Here is a 26,536-nt window from a genome sequence, read left to right as displayed (position 1 = left end):
GACTGAAAACTTTTCGTCAGCTTACAGTTAGCCGTCGGTAAGTCTTTTCTCTAATCATGTTATACTCAATGTCCGTCAGTTTTGATGCCATTAACCATAATTGTGATATAACAAATGTAGAATCCATGAATCGAAGCCGGTATTTTTTTTATATCCTCAGGAGAATTGTCAGTGGAAGTTAGTTTATCTCTGAAATTCATTCACTAGACGAACTTCGAGTCTTAGTTTTCAGTGCGGAGTGAATTTTACGACCAGATATTAAGTAACCAGAGACCAGAACTGATTTTTAAATTTTTAAAACCAAATGAAAGTTCGTTTCATTTTTTCCTATAAATTTAAACTCCTTGGAGTGATCTTTCATTTCCAGACCGTAAATTGACGCCGTTAAATCGGAAGCCATAAGGCGCGACGTCCTCGGTTTTAACCTATAATGCAGTAACACGATCCCCGTTTGAAATTCAGAATGTTTGAAAGGCAGGGAGGAGCGGCATATGGTCAATTAAGAATAGTAAAGCCGCGATCCAAAGTAAGAGAAGCAATTACCCTCGTTGTTGACCGTTTCCCATATCCAAACACACACACACACACACACACAAACACACACACGCGCGCACATGATCCAGGATATATCAGGTTTCATCAGAGGCGCATTTGGTGCTCCGAGATGCACGATGCACGTACGTACCTACGTCGTGACTTAATCCTGTTTTGCGTCTCTGTGCACAGCATCATCATCATCATCATCATCTTCATCTCCTTCTTTCCCCGCGTTTTCATCCCATTACTCCATAAAAAAAAAAGCTGACCAACTGGTCCTCGAGTTGTCTTGGACATTCGACATTCTGTGTTAACGGTCAGATGGATTATACCAGAAGAGGGTGAGTCTCCGACTGACCAAGATTCTCACGGTGCCACAAACGGCTGACCCGTTAAAATCTAGGGGAGGGGGGGCTAAGAAGGGACGCCGGAAATTTTTTGACGAGCAAAAACTGTGGAAATAGACCAGTGCATGATTAAAATCAAATATTGGAGGGGGGGGGGGGGACCAGGTAACGTGAACGAGTGTTTTATATCTGCAGTTTATTGGATCTTCTGCTTGTTCAGAAAATGATATTCTATTAGAAAATGGTATCGCGAATGTTCGTTCTTCGGCGAAAACATTTGTCACTCGTAGCAATAAGTCCGGAATGGATCATCAATCTGCATCAATTGATCTCTGCTCTGCTCTACCTGCGGTGGAAGATTAAAATCGGAAACTATTGAAGACTCGAATATCGAGGAGGGAAAAGAAAACAAAAGGTGAGTGAGAAAAAATTGAACTTGCAAAATGGTGGAGAGTATCTATCAATGTGGAACGAGTCTGTGTGTCCGTACCGGCTTGGTGAAACGGAATGTTATTGACCCTCGTACCGTCGATGGTTCTGGACGGATATCGGACGTCTGTAATGCAGCGACCTGCTGTTTTCCTCCCTTGAACACGTCCGCGTTTAGTCCCATATATAGGGGATTTGTTTTTTTTTTTTTTTTTTTCTTTGTCTCATAGAATTAATGCCGGACGAGTTTTCCCACTTTTAGAATAGACCAACTTTTCAATCCGTTATAGGAACTTGAGCCGATTGAGATTAAATATCACACGATTGGAACAGCGTCGAGGATTCGTGCGTTTTCATTTTATCCGGTTTCAGATCGCTACATCTTCTCTTGAATATTACACACTCCGAGCTTCGTTGTTTTTGTTTAGTTTGGTTTTTTTTAACAGAGATTTCACCACCTCTATTCAATCACTCAGATGAGTCAAGGATACCTAGACTGTGACCTGAAGTGGGGAAAACCATTCGGCTAGTCTGAACGTCAGGTGCAGCATTCCGGATTTTGGACCCCTTTTATTTGGTGCAGACACGTGTGCGGTTGGTACTTTTCTATTCATTTTTCCGAGTATTCCTGTTCCCTCGGACCCTTCGCAGTAGTTTGGCTCACAAGTTACAACAATCGTTTGTCTACTCGCCACGCGTTTGACATTCGTCACAATTTTGAACAGTTACTACGATACCCACCTGACCTTCGTGACGTAGAGACACCTTGCTTTTAACTATTTCCATTGCCTGTCTTTGAAGAATATTTTCAACTCGAAGGGAAAGATGAAGGAGTGTCGGAATGGTTTCATTGGCTTATTATTCACTGTTTAATTAATTGTATTTAATTTTTTCACGGATACATTCGTTGGAGAGTAGAAACTAGAAGTAGAAAGGGTTGCTTGGTCTTGACAGTTTATATTTCGCCCAAAGCGTAACTCGAGGACCTCGCGGTCCGCAAGTAATAGGATCCAGCATCAGTTTCGGTGGTTGGAGTACTACCACCCATGTAGGTTGTGGTGGTGGAGCTACAACGTCCGTATCTAAACCTCCTCCAGCTCTTGCAAAGCCGTCCCCAGAAGCCATCGTTGCTGGATATAGACTCGGCCATGTACTTGTAGGCTCGAGCATGTGAGCAGGAACCGGCGGCGTCAATGATACAGCCATTCTGGCTGGATCCACCGTTCGGGTAAAAGTCGATGTCACCAATAGCGTCGTCGATGCCCAGCAAACCACCGTTGGTGTGGATAACCTGAACGTAGGCCGCGTCACCCTGAGCAACTCGGCTGCCTGAGCTCGAGAACCAGAAGTACGGAAGAGCCGGGTCGAGAGCTACGGAAAGTTCAAAGTCTGGTCAGCTTTTGGACGATTCTTCCGTGGTAGCCGATCAGTTTCAACCGTTGGTTTTTGAGGTGCTTATAAAGAAGCGTTATACACCTCGAAAACGCGGGGAAGCAAAACTCCTATAGCGCTCAAGCGATCAGAGTGAAACTTGGGCAATTAATGCATCAATTTGGCAAAAAGTGGAGCGTCTTTTTACTTTTTCAAAATTTGGAAAAAATTTTTACAGATTGGTTACCACTCATAGAAATTGGCCAAATTTTCATAGTTGCACTGAATGGATCGAACTATCCGGTATGATGCCACTCGGCGGTGATGAAACACACAATTTGAGCCCAGTCCCATGAGATTTGATGGTGAAATGACGAAATGGCCGGAATCTCATTTTGGCGACATTTGTTACCGACCTTTTATGCCTGCCGGTAATTTTTTACCGACATTACACGCATAAATTACCGGCATGCACGTGATGTCGGTAACAAATGTCGCCAAAATGAGATTCCGGTGTTCTTCGTAATGGAAAACCAGATCAGCTGCCATTTCGTCATTTCACCATCAAATCTCATGGGACTGGGCTCAAAATGTGTGTTTCATCACGGCCGAGTGGCATCATACCGGATAGATCGATCCATTCAGTGCAACTGTGAAAATTTGGTCAATTTCTGTGAGTGGTAACCAATCTGTAAAATTTTTTTCAGAATTTTAAAAAAGTAAAAAGACGCTCTACTTTTTTCCAAAATAAGGCATTAACTGCGCCCAAGTTTAACTCTGATCACTTGAGCGGTATAGGAGTTTTGCATCCTCACGTTTTCGAGGTGTACAACGGGTCTTTATAAGCACCTTGAGTAACAAGGATCGATCGCTGATGACATTGTTAACTCGGCTAAATGGTCTTTTTAAGTTTTTGACTTACCGATGACATAGCCGACCGTGTTTGTCGCCTGAAGAGCTGAGAGACCAGCAATGTGGCCGCCAAGAGAGTGGCCGATCACGATCAGCTTAGAAATATCCAATCCTTGGGTCTCCAGGTAGTCAATCAGCTTTGCAACGTATCCACCCACCATGTAGACACGTCTTCTCGCGAACCCGTAAAGCTGCTTCGATATCTTCGACCAGTCGACGACGATGATGTTGTAGTCACCCTCAGCCAGGTAGGCTGTGATTTGGAAATATCTCGATCAGTAATGAACGGTAAGATTCGAAAGGGACGTCTCTGGTTCTGGTGGAAACGTTTCTTACCATCGCGGACAAGCGTGCACGCTTCACTGTCTTTCGAGTTTACCCATCCGTGAGTTATGATTCGAGTTAGTTTGCTCGAGTTCCAGTTGCTGCTTGCAAGCGTTTCATCATCTCCAATGTAGATCTGTTCAGACGTGGTCGGGTTCTCCAGCGTGTACAAGTGGAAGAACACTTTTTCCGGTAGCAGAAGCTCGGTTTCCTCAAGTGTCTCATTGCTGCCGAGTTCGTCGGTTATTTCAATCAGATTACCATCCTCGTCTTCCTCGTACCAGGTATCCTCGTCCCAAACAACCTCTTGAGAATCATCTTCGTCGTCAAAGTCGTCGTCGGTGGTGTCGCGACGAACGATTCCCGATTGCACTGTGATTTGATGGCAATATTAATTTTTCATTTATTTCTGTCATTTCGTATAAATATTATACATTTTATTATTACCAGATTAATATATATATATATATATATATATACTTACCGAAGGCAACGGTTAGCAAAATTATTCCCAAAAGGGAAATAAGCTTCATGATTTAATATACTTTTCGCACAATCTTTCAGGTTCACGCAACTACTCAAGTGACGCTTGTACAGCTCGTTCTTACTCTTTTATACAATTTTTCATCGCCTCTTGAAAATTTCATTTTTGATTAGCGATTATCGATAAAGATAAAAAATAAACACCTGCCAGAGGTAAATCGAAATCTGTACAGAGATATCATCTTTGATTATTAATAATTATCTACGTTTCCATTCTTTGATCGTATTGCCGCACAACCAAACAATTAATATTATATCATTTCAAAATCCCCCCCCATCAGTTCGATTTCACACGGATGAACAATATGTTCAAAATACTGGTAGTTCAAGTTTCACTCACGCAAAAATCAACTTTGGCATTATTTCATGGATTTATTAAATTCTTACGCTCTAATAAATAGAAAAAGAAAAACTATTTTTCTTTAATCTTTGTTCTAATACCGGCAGAGCCGTGAATACAAAAGTTCTCAGATTCTAGGCACGCGAACCGTGTTCGTAATATCTTCACAATCTTACTGATACAATTCGAGCTGTATAATTATATACGCTCAATTAAAAGAGGAACTAGATAGCATCGATTTCTGTTTTTAAATGAATTATCAAACAAACAAATCCGTACACCGTATCATTGAATCGCATCTTGCGTTGGATCTCTTTAACTAATTTAGATTGTGAGATCAAAGTATCCTTGTTCGATTACATCCTACACGCTTATTCCTGGTTACGATAATCGGACTTTGACCCTGAGGTACTAAACTCTTCGAACTCCGAAATCGTTAATATAAAAAAAACGGGTCAAGAGCGATAAAAAATTAGAGCATCAAAACAGTGAAACGAAGGACAAGAAAGGGCTTCTTTCTATTTCCTAACCTATCTTTTCACGAGAGTTATCGCTGTCAAGACGTCATCCGATGTATAGTGCAGGGGGAGGGGGAGGGCAATTCACGATCAAATCCAATCGCTCATCTCCTCTCCACTCAATACTGTCCCGTGTTAGAAATTCACGAGCAAAAGAATTTCTGCTGAGCTTGTTTTCCTGATCATAGAATGTCGTTTTCTGTCCAGTAACACCCTTCACGGTACAGGGTCAAAGGGTAACTCGACTCCACTTATAATTCATCGAACAACTTTCAGGAATGGGAAAATATACTGGAAGTGTTGGCACGTGTCTTACGATTGGTAGATAAAAAACAATGTATTTCATTCCAACATAAAAAAAGAACATTAACGATAACACTGAGTCCAGTCATGTGGTTCCTCAGTGATTGACAGTCTATATCACGCCCAGGGCGTAACTCGGTGAACTTCCGGTCTCGAGGTAGTAAGATCCTGATTTGGTTCCGGTGGCTGGAGGGCTGCCACCCATGTAGGTCGTGGCGGCGGTGCTGCATTGTCCCCTTTTGAACCTCTCCCAGCTCTCGCAGAGCCGTCCATGGAAGCCGACCTTGCTTACTATGGACTCGGCGAAGTACATCCAGGAACGAGCATGCGCGCATATTTTTACCGCGTCGAGGATGCAGCCGTTCTGACTGGATCCACCGTTCGGATAAAAGTCGATGTCGCCAATCGCCTCGCTGAAACCCAGCAAACCAGCGCTGGTGTGGATAACCTGAACGTAGGCCGCGTCACCACGATTAACTCGACTCTCCGGGCCGGAGAACCAGAAGAATGGAAGAGCCGGGTCGAGAGCTGCGGAAAATTTGGATTCTGGTTAGAAATGAGGTCGTTTTAAGACCATTCTTTTCTGATACCCGATTATCCTCCGCCACCAGTTAAGGTGCTTATAAAGAAGCGTTGTACGCCTCGAAAACGCGGGGATGCAAAACTCCTATATCGCCTGAGCGATCGGAGTAGAACTTGGGCAGTTAATGCCTTATTTTGGCAAAAAGTGGAGCGACTTTTGACTTTTTCAAAATTTGGAAAAAAATTTTACAGATTGGTTACCACCCACAGAAATCGGCCAAATTTTCACAGTTGCACTGAATGGATCGAACTATCCGGTATGATGCCACTCGGCGGTGATGAAACACATATTTTGAGCCTAGTCCCATGAGATTTGATGGTGAAATGACGAAATGGCAGCTGATCTGGTTTTTGATTGTGAAGAACACCGAAATCTCATTTTGGCGACATTTGTTACCGATCTCTCACGCATGCCGGTAATTTTTTACCGACATTACACGCATACATTACCGGCATGTGCATGATGTCGGTAACAAATGTCGCCAAAATGAGATTTCGGTGTTCTTCGTAATCGAAAACCAGATCAGGTGCCATTTCGTCATTTCACCATCAAATCTCATGAGACTGGGCTCAAAATGTGTGTTTCATCACCGCCAAGATACATCATACCGAATAGTTCGATCCATTCAGTGAAACTGTGAAAATATGGCCAATTTCTGTGAGTGGTAACCTATCTGTAAAAGTTTTTTCAAAATTTTGAAAAAGTAAAAAGACACTCCACTTTTTTCCAAAATAAGGCATTAACTGACCGAGTTTCACTCTGATCACTTGAGCGGTATAGGAGTTTTGCATCCCCGCGTTTTCGAGGTGTACAACGCGTCTTTATAAGCACCTTAACGATGGTGTGAAGCGTGTCTGATGATCCACGTCGACTGTCACGTAATTGATGACATCGCGAACTCGGCCACATAGTCACCGCTGATTTTAGACGAACGTTTCAATTTGCGTATTCGACTGGACTGATTGCTGACTCTCGGTTAAAATAATCGCTCCACCGTTAATTGTACTTGTCGACGTTTGTACTTGTCGGTATAATTCCCACTTACCGACAACATAGCCAACCGTTTTCACCGCCTGACGAGCAGCGAGACCAGCAACATGGCCTCCGAGCGAGTGGCCGACCACGATTAGCTCCGTAACGTTCATTCCTTTAGTCTCCAGGTAGTCTATCATCTCAGCAACGTATCCACCCACCATGGTGATACGTCTTCTCGCGAACCCGTAAAGCCTGAAGGTGATCTTCGACCAGTCGACGACGACGACGTTGTAGTCGTCCTCGGCCAGGTAGGCTGCAGGTTCAGAAAACCACTTGGTTTAAGTTCATTCGCAAGAAAAGGAGTTTCAGCTTATAGTTAAAACTGATTAATAGCTATTGATGTGGCATGCCCGTAAACCGCCTGTTTTTTTTTTTTTTTTGGCAAGGATAAAGATTTCAGGACGAGCTGAAGGCGAGCCGGAAGCGAGTACTGAAATTATTCGAGCCAAAAAACGGTTTACGGGCATGCGACATACAATATTTTTTACGGTATGGGCATTGAAAAGTAAAACGAAGAGTGAGGTTACGTCGCCATCTGTTCGACGAAGCTACTTTATTCGCCAGTTTGGGATGCGCACTTCGAACTGCGCATCAAAACTGTGGAATAAAGACTTTATTCCGCAACTTTGTTCGCTGCCGTATAAAGCGTCACTTTACGGAACGAAAACTGCCACAAAAAGTGAACTTTTCAATGCCTATGCCGTAAAAATAAATGAACGTAGGCGATTCTAATGAGACATTTCAAGAACCTCTTAACTTTTTTCTTACGTAACTCACCGTCACGAATCTTGGTGCAGATGGAACTCTTGTAAGAGTTTATCCATCCGTGAATCACTATGCGAGTTGGTCTACTCGAGTCCCAGTTACTGTTATCAAGAGTGTCGTCATCTCCGATATAAATCTCCTGAGACGACTTCCGGTTCGCCTTGGTATACAAATAAAAGAACACACGTTCCGGTAGTACAATTTCCGTTTTCGTTAGAGACTCTTCGTCGCCTTCTTCGTCGGTTATCTCCCTCAAATTTCCATCATCATCCTCCTGATAATAGCGTTGGTTATCCCGTAAGACCGTCGAGGTATCATCCTCGTCATAATCGTCATCGTCATCGTCAGCTTCCCGTCTAACAACCCCCGATTCAACTGTCGTTTATAAATTCAACCAAGTTTTCAGTTTCAATCAACCCTCGATCTCTAATTATTTAACTAATAATCTTTATCAATCATTTCCTAATCCATTCACTCATTCATCAATATATATATATATATATATATATATATATATCTACTCACCGAAGGTTATCACGAGCAGAATTATTCCCAGGATAGTAGTAATCAGTCTCATGATTATATCTTTCGAAGCGATTCCTACTCGATCGGACTTCCGGGAAGAAGACGCTACTGCTTAGGAATAACCGTTGAGCACCAAGTTTTACCTCTTTTATATAGAAACGTTCAGCGTTTCGTCAATATCTCGTGTTTGATTGCCCTTCGTTGATAAAAAAAAATAAAAATAAAATAAAAATAACCAAGAGATTCTGTAAAATTGACAGCTGTTTAGAGATATCAATCGACGATAAGGAGTAATTATTTATCTTTCTGCCCTTTTATCGGATTCACGCTTGATCAAACAACGGATATCGTTACTTTTTCAAACTTACCCGCTTCTTTGCCCTCATACTGCTGCGTCATTTCGTATTCGTCGTTTGATTTTCACTTTGCTCGTTATCATTTTGCCAGTCAATTTTACACATTTATTAGATAATTTTCGATATTTTCGAACGAAAGAGGAAACTTTTGAAAAGAAAGTATAACAACGAATATTTTTTTATTTTTTTTTTTTTTGTTCCTCGAGTAACAAAAATTCAAATCACGTATCTCTTCTGACCCTATAATTGTTGATTCAACTTTATTTGCGATATACTTACTTTCTATCATGTGTAAGATAAATTTGTTTTTTTTTCTTTCTTACGCTTAGTTCAACGTTGCAATTGATTATCTACTACAGATCGATTTCACCGAAACTATTACCGAACACACGATTATACTTACACGTTCGAAATTCCTAGATCGTATCTTATCTGAAATTAATCTGTTGTCAAAAAAAAAAAAAAAAAAAACAAGTTATTCTCAGATATTATTACCAAGTATGAATCGATTACTCATTCAAAACCGGATATTAAAATTCGAAAAAATTCTCCCTTTGAAAAAGTTCCAGGCTCCAGCGAACTTTTTCAAATCAATTTTCTTAAATCACGCGTCACGAAATTTTTTTTTTTGCCTCTCTAATTATTATTTTCGACACGTTTCCTCGCCACCGGCTGTATTCGTTTGTCTTAGCAAACCTGTTTTTTAAATCGCAGTTGCAATTGTTCAAACATTTTCCGTCTCATTTCGTAATCGTATCGTCGAAATTTTCTTAATGTTTGCTCGCTCATTGCTCCCGTTCACTCGCATGAATAAATACTTGCTTAATATCGCTTAAATTTTTTCATTACACAGTTGTGCCCATTGCGTTATAATTTCGTTAATAAGTGTTCAGCTGTTCGCACTTCTCTCTCAAATATCGTTAATTATGCTCGCATGATTTTTTGCTTTTTGTTTCTTTTTTTTTTTTTGTCTTTGTTCTTCTTTTTTTAACCGATCATCCGATATCGGTGAATTCTTCTGCCACGCGAAGGTCGCGGCGACACGTGTAATTTTGAAATTTCAAATCGCAGTGAGAGTTCAGCGCGAGTTTCGTCATCGATTAATTAATATAATAGAGAAAAGTAATATTCACATTACGAATATTTATTTCGATAGAAGTCACGTGCAATTTCGAAATTAGCGAGACACGACACGTCGCCAATTCAATCGGGAGTATAAAAATTTTGCAAAGAAACTCGAACGAAATTTTTGCGAGAAAATTCATTTTTATTTTGTGATTTTTTTTTTTTCCTTTTTTTTTTTTACTCTTTTAGTATCAACGATTAAAATGGAAAAGGAATAATTTCAGGATCGAGGAATCGTAGGGATATTCGAAGTATCAATAAATCGTAACCCCAGGTGTAAAATTGTTTCTTTGATTTTATTTAACGCGTTGAAATTTCCATCAGTATTCAAAAATCGTTCAAGAATTCGTCGGGCGTAGGAAAAAAAGCAATAAATAGAAAAAAAAAAAAAAAGGAAACTGTGCGAATGAATAATTATTTTGTAACATAGGTTGAAAAACCTTGTGACTGATAAGTACGTGAATTGATTCGAATTTCACAAAAATTTAAGAATGAACAATTAACCAAGTTTAACTGTTCAACTAAATTATCGATAATAATTTATTATCCTTTGAATTTTGGGTATAAAAAATAAAATTCAAAACTTCTTCTATCATCATTGATAAGACAATTTTACAGCCTCTAATTAATTTCGCCCGATTAATCCTGAAAGTTGCGTAGAAATTCGTTTTCCAAAAATAATAGTTGTCCATGGTTAGTCGAAAAATTAATAAAACAGACAAATAATTCTTTCTCTCGTATATCCATCAGCCTCTGTGGAATGGAGAATTCTTGTTTGTCTTCAGGAAGTACTTGCCGCTCGCACTGGTGGAGAGTACCTTTCCGCCCATTGTGCTCTTGCTCTTTGAGCCGCAGAGGCCTAATCTGTACCACAAGTAGCTGTGGCACTTTCTGGCCACGAATTTATTCTTCTTAAGCGACTCGGTGTAGTACAAGTAAGCCCGACTGTGAGCACAAGTGGCTAAGACGTCGTTGCCACAGCCGCGTTGCTTCAGTCCACCGTTTGGCCAATAATCAACGTCGCCCAGATTTCCGTTGAAACCAAGACGCCCGGCGCTGGTGTGAATCACTTCGACGAAGTCGGCGTCGTCCGAAGTCATCCTTGCTTCGGTGCCAACGAAGTAGAACAGAGGACCGGCCGGGTCGAGGCCTGGAAATCAAGGACGAGATCCTTGTTATTAGATCACAAGGTTTTTTTAACCAAAAAAATTTACTGTCCATACGTTCACGTGACATGGGTCAAGTATCTATACTCTTCAAATTCCTACCACTCAGTCCCAAATTAATGATACACACTCGATACCGGATCATTAAATTCTCTGACAAGATGTTCAATTTCGATTTTTTTTTTTTTTTGCACTAGTCAGTGGATTGTTGAAACCATTGAAAACGTTTTATGATGAGTCATTATGACTTCAGAATCGACTTTTGACAAATTTTCAAAATTAATGGTGAATAGTGGTCGGTTACCAACGAGATTTGCGACTTTGGAAGTTGCCGATCGGCAGGCTTCACCGCCGATATGAGCTCCAAGACTGTGTCCAACGACGGTCAGTGCACTCGTATCCAAGGATGCCTCTTCCTCAAGGTAGTCGATCATCTCTGCTATAAATTTACCAACACTGACGATGTTTTTACGGGCGGTGACGTAACTTTTGCCGGAGTAGATGCTCCAGTCGACGACGATCACGTTGTAGCCTGTGATCTCGAGGTAGCCTGAGAATTTGGAACAAAAATTTTCACTCAGGACTAACGTTTGGTACCAAGTTTCAAAGTTTCTTGGGCTTACAAGCCAGTGGAATAAAAACTTTGTTAAACCGATGTTCGTCAAGTTAAGTTAGGTTAAAACAGCGTCACTTTTAATGTGGTAAAAACAAAATTTGATTTGAAAAATTTTCTTTTTTTTTTCTTGGATATTTTGATTTTGAAAACGTTTTTCTCACCGTCTCGAACCGTTGTGGAACCGTCGCTTTCAAAAGTGTTTTGCCATCCGTGGATTATCAAAATCGTTGGGTTACTAGCGTTGAAATTACTCGAGGAAAGACTGTCGCTGTTATTCACGAGTAATTCCGCCGGCGTCGACTGATTGTATTCGGTATAAAGATAGAACTTTACATCGGAGTCCAATCCGGTTTCCGTGTGGTTCAAGTCTTCCGGCTCTGTTGTTAGGTCCACATCCTCTTTCGTTCCGTTTGGATAGTAAACGTAGGTCCAATTTGTCTGCTCCGTGTCAGGAATGACGTTGAACACTGTGGTGCAGTTGAAAAACTTCAAATTGAAACATTCTTTCAATGAAAAAAAAACAATCGTAAACGATTCATGAGCTTTTCAATTCGAAAGTCGCGTCAATATCTTTTTTTTTTTTTTGTGCAAGTATTAAGGTTGTATCGAGTCTCAGAGAAAATTTAGAATATTTTTCGTTCAAAATTCTGATGTTTCGTTGGAAGGTGTTTTTTTTTTTTTTTTTTTTTTTTTGTCTTTTGGAAAAACAAAAAAATAGAGCAAAGAATATCTAACCTGGTATTTAAAATTATTTAACAATCGCGAGAGTTTTGAGCAGATTTTTTTTTTTATTACAATTTTTGTCGAACAAGAATTCTTTTGCAATTGCAAAATCACGAATTTCGAGAACAGGGTATAGATGAAAGAAATTTTCTCTTTTTTTTTTCTTTGATTTATTTTTTTCTCACCAAAGGCAGCCAGGATCAGAACGGCATTGCCGGTCTTCATTTTTTATCTCGGTTGGTAGAAAATATTCCTCTATCGCGAAATTAGAATCTTTCCAGAATCAAGGTATTGTAATATTCTTTATCCAACTAAGAACGATTTCCCGAGGCAGCTGGATTTATAGACAGAAATCGGCCAACTGACTGTGAACACAGGTGTGCTTAAGCAAGCAAGCATTTCAAGGATTATTAATTTTTCGTCAATTCAATGAACCGGCAATCGATAAAACTTTACGCACGTGACAAAATATTTTTTGTATACATGTATGTGTAGCTGATTAGAATCAGACTTAACGCGTTCTTAATTCTATTCAAGCTGTTTTCGGACAGCTCAGAGACTTCTGGTTTTAAATATTTTTTACTTTATTTTAGGGTTGTTTCTATTGAATCTATTCAATATAGTTGAAATTTTTTTTCTTGTTTCTTTTTTTTTGCATTACACAGTTGTTCAAATTGCCGTCATAATCTTTTCTCGTAAATCTTTCAACTGTTTTCACAGTATTTGCGAACAATGTTTGCAGTTTTTTTTTTTTTTCTCGCTATTTTCAACGAACCAACGTGCGAAGGTCACGGAAACGAGTGACAAATTCAAATTAACCGAATAATCGATTGATGCATCTTGAAAAATTTTCATAAATTCAGCCGCTCGAGTTATGTGATCACATGTGATTTATTCAGACCGATTGAAGATGGAATAAGTGAAATCGATCAAAAGACAACGCGGAAAATTATCGATCATTCTGTGAATAGTTGGGAAAGTGCTCTGACATTTTATTATCGTAACTCAAACTTAAGAAGCATGAAAATTGAATGAAGAAATGCTAAAATAATATAGCCAAAATAAAAATTTAAAATGGTTCGAATAATTAGTTTACGATCATTTTTACGTTAGTATTGTTACGAGACAAATATCATCGACACACCATTGAAAATGGTGATTGCATTTATAAAATAATTTCTACTAATCACTTTGAATCAAGGTATTTGAATATTTATTTTAGAATAAAAAATTATGCCGCAAACTCATGAAATAATCCGATAAAGAAATGTGGTTTAAATTTTTGGAAAAATTTAGGCTAGACGATACGTGAACCAGAATTTCGATAAGAAGGAACCTTCGCGTGCATTCATTATCCTTCGTTTAATTATTATTTTATCTTTTAAAAATTAATTCAATTTTTGTCTTCTAAAATGGGTGAGAAATAATTACAGGATCAAGGCATTATTTTACTTTCAATTTTTATTCAGCGTGTTCAACACTTTCATTAATAACATTTATCACAGGTTACACAGTGTAAGCGACAAAAAGTGTTGAAGTGCAAAAAAAAAAAAATAAATAAATAAATAAATAAAAACACGTGATGCAATTGACAAAATTTTTATTTTTAATAATTGTTTAGAAAATTGGACGTAGTTTTTTAATTTCGCGTGTTGGAAAGAAAGATTTTTAGGTGAAATTACGGTTTCCTGACACCTTATTATACAATGTGTGTTATATTTTTTATTTTTCCTACGATATTCGACATTAATTCGTGAAAAAAAACTTTGAATCGTCTGATTCATGCTTCTGCAGAAATTATGGCAGATCATTTTCCAAGATTGTCTGTAATCGACGTGAGTATATCCGTCTCGTCTGGTCCGACGTCGCCTCTGGCGAACGGGGCCACGCTGTTGGTATCGAGGTAGTAAGTTCCGGTTGCTTCGACGTCGAGGGTGGCTCCTCCCATGTACGATGTCCTTGCATCCTCACATTGCCCGGTTTCGTAGGCGGTGTAGCTTTCGCAGGCCTTTGAAGTGAATGCATTGTTACGATCGAGAATCGACTCTGCGAATAACGTGTAAGACCGGAGATGAGAGCAGATCGCTAAGAGATCCAAGCCGCATCCTGGCTGCCGGAGTCCACCGTTTGGCCAATAATCGACGTCCCCCAAATTTCCGTTGTAACCAAGACGCCCGGCGGCCGTGTGAATCACTTCGACGAAGTTGGCGTCTTTTGAAGTCATCCTTGATTCGGTGGCCTCATAGTTGAATAGAGGACCGGCTGGATCGAGGCCTGAAAATCAAGGACGAGGTCCTTGTTGTTAGATCATGGTATGGTTGGTACGATGTTTCTTTTTTTTATCTCGTAAAAAATCTTGACTGAAATAACTGAGCCTTAAATATTTGAGAAATCTACGGAATAATGACGGTCTTTGAATTTCTTGAAACGATTTGAAATCGTTGAACCGTCACATGTCAAATTTGTTCTTTAAAAAATCTCGTCGTGTGGTAAAAAAATTCATCGAAATGACGCGAGAAATTTTTGTGGTCATATGTGGAAATGAAGAAACCTTTGATGCTGTCGCTAATCATGATAATCTGTACGAATTGGTTCAAACCTGACGAGATTCCTTTCGCGGATGTTTTGGAATCGTTCAACCTCGCTGAATTCGTTGAAAAAGCGAACCCGAAACTTTTGAGATCGTTTGAAAGAGACAGTATCTGAAATTGGTTGAAGTATTTTGAAAAACCCTCCGCATCTAGATCACTAAAATTCTTCTCATTCGGTGTCGGAAGTTCAATAGAAGTTCATCCAAATCGTCCTAAATCGGTTTTTGACAAACCTTTCGCGAATCGATCAATTTTTTCTGTCCATCCTACGTTTGCCCCGATTCTACGTATCATTGTTGCTTCTTATCTGTTTCTCAAACGTTCTCGAAATCGATTCTTCTTCTTGTTTTTCTTCCTATCAACTTTTCCCGCGTTTATAAAACGTGTCATCAATATTATCGACGATAATTACCAACAACTGCGCCGACGTCGTTCTTCGCCGATCTCGCCGCTATGCCAGCTATGTGAGCCCCAAGAGAATGTCCAACGACGATCGTGTCTTCCATGCTAGCTCCGTTCTCCACCAAGAAATTGATCATCTGTCCAACGTATTTGCCAACTGTAGTAACCTTTCTTCTTGCGTAAAGGTAGTCTTTGCGAGAGTAGGAACTCCAGTCGACCAGAATCACGTTGTAATTGCCGACGGATAGGTAGGCTGAAAACCGTTGAAGGTAAACTTTTTCAATCAGAGAAAAATTCCGATCATCTTTTCACCAAATTATTACCATTCGAACGACCCTGATTAAAAATTGTCCCAACTATTCATCCCAAAAGTTCATTTCTCATCGATATACCTTTAGAAAAAACAATTAAATGGTTCGGCAAGTTGTGCTGAATTTTTTTTTTTCTTCTTTCATTATCGTCATTTTTAAGTGCCGTATAGGAAATATTTTGAAATAAGAAAATCAGATTTCCGTACGCGAGTCACACCGTCGATTCCATGTTTCGTTACGTTGTTTAGAAAAATCAGGAATTCACAACCTGATTTAAATTCATCTCGTTCGTAATTTTTTTTTTCAAGTGTGATATCAGATAAAATTCCCAAAGAAACAAAAAAAAAAGGGAAAGAAAGAAAAAAAGAACAAAGGAATCGAATCCGAATCACTTTTTTTGCAACCTTATACTCACCATCGCGAATCAAAGTCTCGCTCGGCGATTTCATCGAGTTCAGCCATCCGTGGATCACTATTCTAACCGGATTGCTGGCGTTGAAATTACTCGCCGACAAAGTATCGATGTCCTTTACGTACAATTGTTGGCCTCTTGACTCTTCAAGCTCGGTGCGAAGGACGAAGATGACATCATTTTCCAGCTCGTCCGGGGTACTTGGCAAATCTGAAGGCTCTATCGGCAGGTTCAGATTCTCGATTGTACCATTTGGGTAGTAAACATATGTCCAGAGATCGATTTGTTTGGTGTAAGAAATGAAATTGAAGGCTGCAGCGTCGTTGAAGAAAAAAAAAAAAAAAAAGAAAAATGGAAAAACTTGACAATATTCGAAAATTAAAAATTTATAAGCAATAAATTGGAGACGCATTTTTTTCTTTCACTTACCGAGAGCTGCAGCTATGATGAAAGCGACGTTAGGGATTTCCATTTTTTTTTTTCTTCTAGTTAATAGTCAAAGAATTTTCTACTCAGCTCCGGAATGCGTGAAAATATTTGAAAAAATTTTCCAGAACTGAAGACTGTTTCACTGGGCGGCAACATTTATTGTTAACAATCAAGCCGAAGGGTGGAATTGTGTAATCAGCTGAAAAAACAACGTCGGTTGATAAAACGTTTTTGTTGACAATTCGTCGCGACAAAAAATCGAAATGAATAACAAAATCTGTCGGTGAAATTATTTCGCTGAAGTATATGAGTGGAAATTTTTTTTTTTTTTTTTTTTGCTTACGAATAAATAAAATCATTCTTTAGTTGTTTTAATTGTTAGAAAAAAATAAATAAACGAATAAATAAAAAATTAGTGAAATATGTTTTAGGTACACGTTAATAAATTACATTTTTTCAAATGACGCTGATGCAATTATGAATTTTCTCTTATTCACACTGACGGAATTGTTCATTGTTGTTGCAAAAACAGTTTCCAGACATTCGCACTTCAAAAATGATCGTGTCAAAAATTATTTATTATTTTGAAAGAGTTTCTCAAGGCAGTCTGTCTCTGAACATTTAAAATTGTTTAGATCTTTCGGGACTATTTCACGATTAGCAATTTTTTTTCTTTTTATTACCAAAATGAAGAGGGAAAAAAATTTCTCGTAAAAAACTTCCCGCTTCTAAGTATTATAAAAGTTTTTTTTTTTTTTTTTTTTTTCGGAAAAAGCTTGAAAACAGTACGAAGCAAAAGTCTCCGCCCACTTCGGCCCAAAGCTTGAAAATTTTTCTATCCGACAAATAATTTTTCAGATTTTTGTATTGTATCGATCAATAAGATGGTTTTGAAAAATTGACGAACATTCTAACCGTGTCAAAAAAATCTAAAAAAAAAATTAGTACTTTTCAAAATGAGCTTTTCTAAAGGTCAACGCGTGTACGTAGGTCGAACCGAGCTAGAATGCCTCATATATACATATAAGGATCGGAAATCGCGATAAACTCAGAAGCTTGCTAACGATTCTGTAAGGCAGTCGTCGAGTGCTCTTATCAAACTCTACTTGCGCCAAGATACGGTGAATCAGTGCAACTACTTCACTCGATGACGTTGATAGCCAAGTATTCATTTCGATTATCGTTTTTCTACGACCTTGAAATTGCCAAAATATATACATATAGCCTCTAATTTTGATCGTTGGTAAAGTAAAATTTTTATGTTTTATCAGATTTTTAATTCCGCGTTACGTTCTCCAGATCTCGATCGAAAGTCGATTTTTTTTTTTTTTTTTGCCTAAATAAAAATTATATTTTATAATTTCACGATTTTTCAACACGTCAGAAGCATTTTTTCCTCATCTATCCTCTTTTTAATAAAAACGATGTTTTCAAACTGTATAAAAGAAAAAAGTTTTATCATCGATTATGCAATTTTATTTTATTAGTTTTTTCTTAAACAAAAAATTTTTCCAAGACATTGGATCTATAATAGCCAAGAAATGAAAAAAAAAGCCGTCAAGATCTTCCTCTCGAATCGTTAATTTTTTGCGAACGAACGTGCGCTGTTCGTCTGGACGTAGTGAGTGCCGGTGGCTCTTACGTCGAGGTCGCATCCGCCCATTTTTGAAGAGCTTTCGAAACGACAAGCGCCAGTCTCGTACAGCAAGTAGTTGGTGCAGGCGAGGGATCTGAACGAGTCGTGGGAGATCGATTCGGCGAAATATTCGAAGGCCCGGAGGTGAGCGCAATAAGCAGCAGGATCCAAGCCGCATCCCGGTTGCACGAAGCCACCGTTCACCCAAAAGTCGACGTGGCCCAGATTTCCGTCGTACCCGAGACGACCGGCTGCTGTGTGAATGATCTGAACGTAGTTGGCGTCCGTAGATTTCATACGCGCATTCGTGTCCACCACGTAGAAAAGAGGACCGGCCGGGTCCAAGCCTGAGAAACAAGAAATTTTTAGGATGAAACTTTTGATTTTGTAATCGTTTTTTCCTGTTTGATAGTGATATTCTTAAACGATGCGAGGATTTTTTTGGGGATTCGTATGACGGTTAATGGATTTCAAAGTTTTGCCGACCGGGGTAAAAAAAAAAAAAAAACGTTATCTTAAGTCATACAATTCGTGTTTCTTTTTTTCATCTCGTCAAAAATCTGGACTGAAATAACTGAGCCATAAATATTTGAGAAATCTACGGAATAATGACGGTCTTTGAATTTCTTGAATCGATTTGAAATCGTTGAACCGTCACATGTCAAATTTGTTCTTTAAAAAATCTTGTCGTTTGGTAAAAAAATTCATCGGAATGACGCGAGAAATTTTTGTGGTCATATATGGAAATGAAAAAACCTTTTGATGCTGTCGCTAATCGTGATAATCTGTACGAATTGGTTCAAACCTGACGAGATTCCTTTCGCGGATGTTTTGGAATCGTTCAACCTCGCTGAATTCGTTGAAAAATCGAACCCGAAACTTTTGAGATCGTTTGAAAGAGACAGTATCTGAAATTGGTTGAAGTATTTTGGAAAACCCTCCGCATCTAGATCACTAAAATTCTTCTCATTCGGTGTCGGAAGTTCAATAAAAGCTCATCCAAATCGTCCTAAATCGGTTTTTGACAAACCTTTCGCGAATCGATCAATTTTTTCTGTCCATCCTACGTTTGCCCCGATTCTACGTATCATTCTTTCTTCTTATCTGTTTCTCAAACGTTCTCGGAATCGATTCTTCTTCTTGTTTTTCTTCCTATCAACTTTTCCCGCGTTTATAAAACGTGTCATCAATATTATCGACGATAATTACCAACAACTGCGCCGACGTCGTTCTTCGCCGATCTCGCCGCTATGCCAGCTATGTGAGCCCCAAGAGAATGTCCAACGATGATCATGTCTTTCAGGCTAGCCCCTTTCAGCTCCAGAAAGTCGATCATCTTCCCTACGTGTTGCCCGACTGCCACAATGTTTGAACGAGCAGAAACGTAGTCTAAACTTGAAAAAGTGCTCCAATCCACGGTGATGACGTTGTAATCGCGAACTGCGAGGTAGGCTAATGATCGAAATAAATTTTTTCATTTTATTCATACGACAATTGATACGAAATTTCGTCAGTCAGTGATAAAATATATCTTCCGTGATAATTGTTATAGATTTTCAAATAACATTGAACTCTATCATCAATTGATCATGAATGAATGTTAAATTTTTTAAAAAAGAAGATCAACCCCCAGAATTTTTTTCCTTTTCTCTCAAGTATTTATATTTTTCTACTCCATCCCTATTTTCACACCCTCTCTTCTTCTTCTTTCTTCTTCTATGCACTTGTACTCACCATCTCGGATGAAGACACACACGTCCGATCCGCCTGAGTTTTGCCATCCATGGATCACGAAGCGTGTCGGCTTGCTGGCGTTGAAATGGCTTTTCGAGAGAGCTGATTGGTCCAGGTAGTACAACTTCTCGGGCGTTTTCGGGTTCGAAATCGTGTAGAGTTCGAACTTGACAGCCTTGGTCAGCTCGTCGACCGTGAGAATCAGATCCACAAACGCTTTGCTCAAATCAATTTTTTCCACCGTGCCGTTTGGGTACGGCATCAAGTTGAAGGTGCTTATTTTCACTCCCTCGCTGTCTTGGATCACGTTGAACACTGAGTGAGAATAAGATGATTAAAACAGGAATTGGTGATAAAAGTGATGAAAGATCCTCGAGAAAGTTACATGATCTTTCCCCTCGAATTTCATGGGTTTTTATCCTTTCCCTTTGAACAAAAAAACGGTCACTTGAATTCTGGGTTCGAGTGTTTTTCTTCCGTCTACACTAGGGTGGCGCAAAAAAACTGACTATTTTTTTCTTTTTGAGTCTCGTGTGACAAAATGTTAGTTTTTGATGTTTTAAGAGCCGACTTCAAAGGACAGCTTAGAAAAAACATTTTAAGAGGTCGCTCCGAATTTCTTAAAATGTCAAAAATCGTCAAAAAATTAAATTAAAAAAATTATATTTTCAGTATTTTGTTTGATTTTTAATTCATGTCATGGTGTATTGTTATCGATTCTTTGTTACTAAATTGAAGAAATAAAATGTATGAAATTTTAATATGAATATTAAAAGGTAGCTCGAAAAGATCTAAAGAAATGTACCAAAAAATTGAAAAAAAATTATCACCGACTTTTCAAAATTCAAATTTTGAACTGAAACTTTCGGAAACTTATTTTTTTTTCTGTCTATAAAATTATACCGTAACGAAAAAAAAAAAAATTAAAAACAAAAACAAATTTGATTTTTGACGATTTCTGACGTTTTAAAAAATGTGGAGTGACCTCTTAAAATTTTTTTTTTTATCTGTCCTTTAGAGTAGGCTCTTGAAACATCAAAAACTAACATTTTGTCACACGTGACTCGAAAAAAAAAAAAAACAGTCGGTTTTTTTGCGCCAGACTAGTCTACACGCTTTTTAGTCGACAATCCAGTAATTATTCTTTGTATACGATTACCCAAAGTGACCAGGAGAAAAGCGACGTTGCGAGCCTTCATTTTAGATGGTTCGATTCTCGATGCGTAAATCACTTCTATTCACCCAGCAAACACCTGCTTGATGAACGCTCGGAAGAACTCCGGTTGTTTATATACTCGTGACTATTAGCGATGGAAAGTAACAAAGATTCTTGACTGCAAACAAATTTATTCCAGTATCAGCAAAGGAATGTTATTCCCATTTTGATGATTGCTTTTCTCATATGTATACGCTCTCTGAACTTCTAATCATACATATTTTTATGTCAAGCTAATTATTTCCTCCAGACTGTTGATCGGTGATGGTAATTAGTGTATCTCCTGAAGATGACATTACAAAACAAAGTTCGAACTTGAGAATAGATAAAGTAGACTTACTTACGAGTGATCGGGGCAAACGTAGGATGTACAGAAAAAATTGATCGATTCTTGAACGGTTTGTCAAAAACCGATTTGGGACAATTTGGATGAGCTTTTATTGAACTTCCGACACCGAATGAGAAGAATTTTAGTGATCTGGATGCGGAGAGTTTTTCGAAATACTTTAACCAATTTCAGATACGGTCTCTTTCAAACGATCTCAAAAGTTTCGGGTTCGATTTTTCAACGAATTCAGCGAGGTTGAACGATTCCAAAACATCCGCGAAAGGAATCTCGTCAGGTTTGAACCAATTCGTAAAGATTATCATGATTTGCGACAGCATCAAAGATTTTTTTCATTTCCAGATATGACCACAAAAATTTGTCGCCTCATTCCGATGAATTTTCTTACCACACGACGAGATTTTTTAAAGAACAAATTTGACATGTGACGGGTTCAACGATTTCAAATCGTTTCAAGAAATTCAAAGATCGTCATTATTCCGTAGATTTCTCAAATATTTATGGCTCAGTTATTTCATTCAAGATTTTTTACGAGATGAAAAAAAAAAACACGAATTGTATGACTGAGACAACGTTTTTTTTTTTTTTACTTCGTTCGGCACAACTTTGAAATCCATTAACCGTCATACGAATCTCCAAACTTTCGCATCGTTTAAGAATATCACTATCGAACGGAAAAAAACGATTACAAAACCAAAAGGTTCACCGTAAAAAAAATCTTGAATTGATCGTTTCACAGTAAGAAAGTTCGGGCTAATTTCCAATTTGAAGATAGATAAAGTAGACTTACTTACGAGAGTGATATTACCAGTTAAATTTAAAACGAAAAATTCACACTCTCATACAAACTCGTTTGAAGATCCCATCGATCCGATAAATGCAAGCGTTTAAAGATGTGATAAGTCCAAAAGCTTGCCTCCAACGCTGAGCACATTTATGAAATAATCGCGCTAAGATATCAAGAATCGGTGTGCAGCTACTTCACTTAGTGATTAGATTGTCAACTAGATATTCACTTTGGCAGCCTCTCTACGGTGACTTTGAAATTACCGAACCGTGTTTTATTCTTCAAATTCGATTGAGGACGTGAGAAAGTTGACGGAAACCTTGACCAAAATTCCGAGGAACATTATCTTTAAGAACCAAAGAATTTTATTCACATAAAAGCCAGTTTGTTTAAATTTGCTTAGAAATTTTTTATATTTTTATTTGTAATGTCGGAATTTGAGGTTATTTTCTCATATGGAATCAGAATAGGCAAGGATCATTTGTGCAGGATAGAGGATTCGATGGATCGATAAATCAGAAATCCAGGTTCAAATTTTTTTTTTTTCTTGCTTTCATTTTATTCAACTTGTTTAAATTTCAACCATCACGTAAAAAAGTGTGACTGGAATCAATACAGATTCAGTTTTAATCGCAAAAACGTCACTTCAGAATACAGGATATCAGTTTGAAACTCGTAAATTTTACCTAACAATGTTAAATTGTGAAAAACACGTCGAAAGAAGAAGATATTTTTTAGTTTTAATATTTATTATTTTTCAATATATATCTATATATATATATAGCGTAAAATTTTGATTTTCGTAACTGAATAATAAATAATTATCAAATACACGAAACAGGGGTAAAATTTTCCGACCGATAGACCGCGACTATTTATTTTTACAGAATTGTTCTCACGTTGAAAGACGTAAATTTTCGGAAAAGAAAAGAAAAAACAAGAAACCGGATTCCTGAAACACGTCAAAAAAACGTACGAAAAGTGTTTTTCCACACGAACGAAGGCACTCGCAGTAAATATTGTAACGATTATTAAATTATAATTCAATTATTAATACCTACAATATATGTGTGGAATGAATGAACGATTATATGGATGAATGAACGAGCTTATGACGTAATTTATGACAAGAGTTTATCGACTCTCATCAACGAATTGAAATGAACGAAAGATTTAGCAAATTTCAAATTTCATCACATGACACATTTCGGTTAAAATTCATTTATTGAAAAGCTGAATATTACAATATCCTCATTCCAAAATAAACGGGTCAAAAATCACAGGCAAAATCGTCATCAACTTAGGGCAAACGGGGCTTCCGAGTTTGTCTTAAGGTAGAAGTCACCGCTGGCTGTTAGGTCGAGGGTGGATCCGCCCATTATGGAAGATGATGGTTCCTGGCAGGCCTCGGCCTCGTATTCGTCGTAGTTCTCGCAGGCGTAGGAAGTATAGGTTATGTCATTCCGGATGATGGACTCGGCGAAGTAAAAGTAAGACCGTGAGTGGGCACACGTGGCGAAAAGATCGAGGCCGCAGCCACTCTGGAACCACCCTCCGTTAGGCCAATAATCCGCGTCACCAAGATCTCCGTTGTAGCCAAGACGCCCGGCGGCCGTGTGAATCACTTGCACGAAATTGGCATCCGTAGATTTCAAACGTGCGAAAGTGTCCGTAACGTAGAAAAGCGGACCAGCCGGATCCATGCCTGAAATTTTTAAGGGTTGGGGGTTTTAAGGGGGTCAATTGCAGAGATCTTCTTCTCGACCGTGATTTTCGAAATCGGGTTGAACCGTTGGAAAATCAAGTTATTGGATGTATTCGTTGTTATATCCTTTTTTATGTTTGCCAAATTATTGACGATCAAACGGAAATTTTGTTCGTTTGTTTGTTTTTTTTTTCCTCGGTTTTTTACTTTTTTTTTCTCAATCAAACTAATATTTCAAACGGTGGAGAGAATCGTTTCGAATCGTTTGTTCAGTTTGGAATCTCGACGTGTAGGTGAACTAATTTTCGACCTCGTTACTTACAACTTGAAATTTTATTTCATTTTCTTGTATCGTGGCAAGTCGCGGTTGCAGTATTTTACTAAATCTTCTAAATATGAAAAATCAACGACGATTTTCGAATTTTTTAAAACATTCCCTGTTTTTTTTCGCTCTTTTTTTCTTACATCTTGTCATTGAAAGTTATTGAAACAGTGTGAAGAAGAAAAAAAATAATATTTACACATTCTTAAGAACGACGCAAACGATTTGAAAAGTTTGAAAAATTCACGATCAACTTTCGTCGAGATTATATTATAAATCCTTGGACAATGAGACATAAATTTTTTAAATCGTCTTCACGATATATATCTATCAAAAGCTTCATCAGACCTGATCGAAATCGGCAAAGATGTTTTTTTAAATCCGGTCAATCGTTTCTCTTTACAACTTTCATCTAATGAATTAATTACGTTTCACCTTCAATGAAACAAATGAAATTTTTTAAAAATTGGCTAAAATATTTCCTTATCATTCGTGTTTAGACGACTGAAATTCCTCTGATTTAAATGATCTTGAATAGTTTTGTTTGTCGAAAAACCGTTTAAAAATCGGTAAACTTTTTCCTCGACTCACCGAATCGTTCTCGAAATCATTTCTTCTTGTTTTTCTCCTTTTCGCCACCCCCCTCCCCCAGCTCCGCGGATAAAAAGTATCGTCAATATTAATAATAATTACCAACAATCGCGCCGACGGTGTTGCTCGCCGATCTCCCCGCCATACCGGAAATATGTGCTCCGAGAGAATGTCCAACGATTATCATATCCTCCACGCTGGAACCCATCGCCTCCAGGAAGTCGATCATCAGCCCTACGTATTCTCCAATTGCCACGATTTTTGTGCGAGCAGTAACGTAGTTCGAACCTGCATGAGTGCTCCAATCCACAACGATAATGTTGTAATCGCCAACCGCGAGGTAAGCTGAGAACCACAGTTAATTTTTCCCTTCATTACTTTGACAAGAAAAAAATAAAAAAAAAGAAAATTTTCTCGAGGATTCTCACGAGGAACATCAGTTTGCTGTCCTTCTCGTGTATATTAGAAAACATTGAAAACTAAGAGACACGTATTTTGTTTCATCTGCGGAAAGACGGTTTAAAAGGGTGAAAACAACCCCCGAAGAGAAACCAACACTGACATGTTTTTTTAATGAATAGGAAAACTTCAGCGTTAATTTTATTCAAGACCGTCAAGCGTCTTGAGAAATCACTCCGTTCGATGCACATCTTTGGGGGTCGTTTTCACCCCTCTACACCTTTTTTCCGCAGATAAAAAAAAATAAGTGTCTCTTAGTTTTTAATGTTCTACAAGATACGTGAGTCTCAACGAAATCAGAATCCTTATCAGTTTCCTAAAATCCCCTTCAAACTTTCATCGATATTCAATCACATTCATAAAGTCCCAATCATTTTCAAATTTCACAATATTTTCATCGATTAAAACTTATTTATCGATGATGGTCCTGAGGGCGCTTTGGCTCTAGGTTCAAATAAACTTATTTGAACTTTCTCTCCCTCTCTCTCTCTCTCTCTGCGAAATACTCACCATCTCGAATCGACGTGGATACTTGTTCTGCCTTGCTACTTTGCCACCCGTGGATCACAAAACGTGTCGGATTGCTGACGTTGTAATGGCTTGTGGAAAGGGTCGAGGTGTCAAGAAGGTACAACTCCTCCTCCACCTCCGGGTTCGATGTCGTGTAGAGATTGAACAAAACGGCCGTCTTCAGCTCGCTCAGGGCCATAGACGAATCCTCCAGCGATTGACTCAAGTCGACTATCTCCACAGTCCCGTTTGGGGACATGATGTAATTCCAGCTGCTTTGCTCCGTGTTTTTCACCGTGTTAAACACTAAATGGAAAGCGAAAAAATTAGAAAAAGCGTAGGTTAGGTTAGGTTAGGTTAGGATCGGTGATTCTCAATCCTGAGAACTTAATCTTTCTCAAAATCGAGGTTAGGTTAGGTTAGGATCGGTGATTCTCAATCCTGAGAACTTAATCTTCGTCAAAATCGAGAAAATAATTTATGTAATGTTATTCCTTGGATAACAATCAAAGTGCTGTTTAGAATTTCTTGAAAAATTTCAGAGTTCAATCAGACCGCTTAAAACCT

At 38.5% G+C, this 26,536-nt stretch overlaps 6 protein-coding genes across 6 annotated transcripts; all 6 read right to left on the bottom strand.

Moving 5' to 3' along the window:
• Positions 1–2,252: 2,252 nt before the first annotated feature.
• LOC124413926 (pancreatic triacylglycerol lipase-like) lies at positions 2,253–4,534 on the bottom strand. Its single transcript, XM_046894736.1, has 4 exons — positions 4,405–4,534; positions 3,933–4,292; positions 3,607–3,849; positions 2,253–2,684 (listed from the first exon to the last, which is right to left on the bottom strand). Exons 1-4 carry the CDS (start codon positions 4,451–4,453, stop codon positions 2,269–2,271), a joined length of 1,068 nt encoding a protein of 355 aa, XP_046750692.1. The 5' UTR covers positions 4,454–4,534; the 3' UTR covers positions 2,253–2,268.
• A 1,134-nt stretch (positions 4,535–5,668) lies between these two features.
• Positions 5,669–8,708, bottom strand: LOC124413925 (pancreatic triacylglycerol lipase-like). The gene is made up of 4 exons (XM_046894735.1): positions 8,533–8,708; positions 8,020–8,382; positions 7,253–7,495; positions 5,669–6,152 (listed from the first exon to the last, which is right to left on the bottom strand). Exons 1-4 carry the CDS (start codon positions 8,582–8,584, stop codon positions 5,737–5,739), a joined length of 1,074 nt encoding a protein of 357 aa, XP_046750691.1. The 5' UTR covers positions 8,585–8,708; the 3' UTR covers positions 5,669–5,736.
• Positions 8,709–10,759: 2,051 nt separating this feature from the next.
• Positions 10,760–12,745, bottom strand: LOC124413927 (pancreatic lipase-related protein 3-like). The gene is made up of 4 exons (XM_046894737.1): positions 12,704–12,745; positions 11,957–12,262; positions 11,484–11,729; positions 10,760–11,163 (listed from the first exon to the last, which is right to left on the bottom strand). The coding sequence occupies exons 1-4, from the start codon at positions 12,741–12,743 to the stop codon at positions 10,760–10,762; spliced, it is 996 nt and encodes a 331-aa protein (XP_046750693.1). The 5' UTR covers positions 12,744–12,745.
• Positions 12,746–14,325: 1,580 nt separating this feature from the next.
• LOC124414210 (pancreatic triacylglycerol lipase-like) lies at positions 14,326–16,706 on the bottom strand. The gene is made up of 4 exons (XM_046895187.1): positions 16,664–16,706; positions 16,238–16,546; positions 15,522–15,764; positions 14,326–14,792 (listed from the first exon to the last, which is right to left on the bottom strand). The coding sequence occupies exons 1-4, from the start codon at positions 16,704–16,706 to the stop codon at positions 14,326–14,328; spliced, it is 1,062 nt and encodes a 353-aa protein (XP_046751143.1).
• Positions 16,707–18,242: 1,536 nt separating this feature from the next.
• Positions 18,243–21,232, bottom strand: LOC124414209 (pancreatic triacylglycerol lipase-like). The gene is made up of 4 exons (XM_046895186.1): positions 21,193–21,232; positions 20,034–20,348; positions 19,509–19,751; positions 18,243–18,646 (listed from the first exon to the last, which is right to left on the bottom strand). The coding sequence occupies exons 1-4, from the start codon at positions 21,230–21,232 to the stop codon at positions 18,243–18,245; spliced, it is 1,002 nt and encodes a 333-aa protein (XP_046751142.1).
• A 2,445-nt stretch (positions 21,233–23,677) lies between these two features.
• LOC124414208 (pancreatic triacylglycerol lipase-like) lies at positions 23,678–26,228 on the bottom strand. Its single transcript, XM_046895185.1, has 6 exons — positions 25,970–26,228; positions 25,429–25,449; positions 25,103–25,345; positions 24,758–24,821; positions 24,609–24,688; positions 23,678–24,087 (listed from the first exon to the last, which is right to left on the bottom strand). Exons 1-6 carry the CDS (start codon positions 26,226–26,228, stop codon positions 23,678–23,680), a joined length of 1,077 nt encoding a protein of 358 aa, XP_046751141.1.
• Between the last annotated feature and the right edge of the window lie 308 nt (positions 26,229–26,536).

This window comes from Diprion similis, chromosome 13 (assembly GCF_021155765.1).
Source record: "Diprion similis isolate iyDipSimi1 chromosome 13, iyDipSimi1.1, whole genome shotgun sequence".
Taxonomy (NCBI): Eukaryota; Metazoa; Arthropoda; class Insecta; order Hymenoptera; family Diprionidae; genus Diprion; species Diprion similis.
The sequence above is the reverse complement of the archived record's forward strand: the minus strand, read 5'-3'. Positions and strand labels throughout refer to the sequence as shown.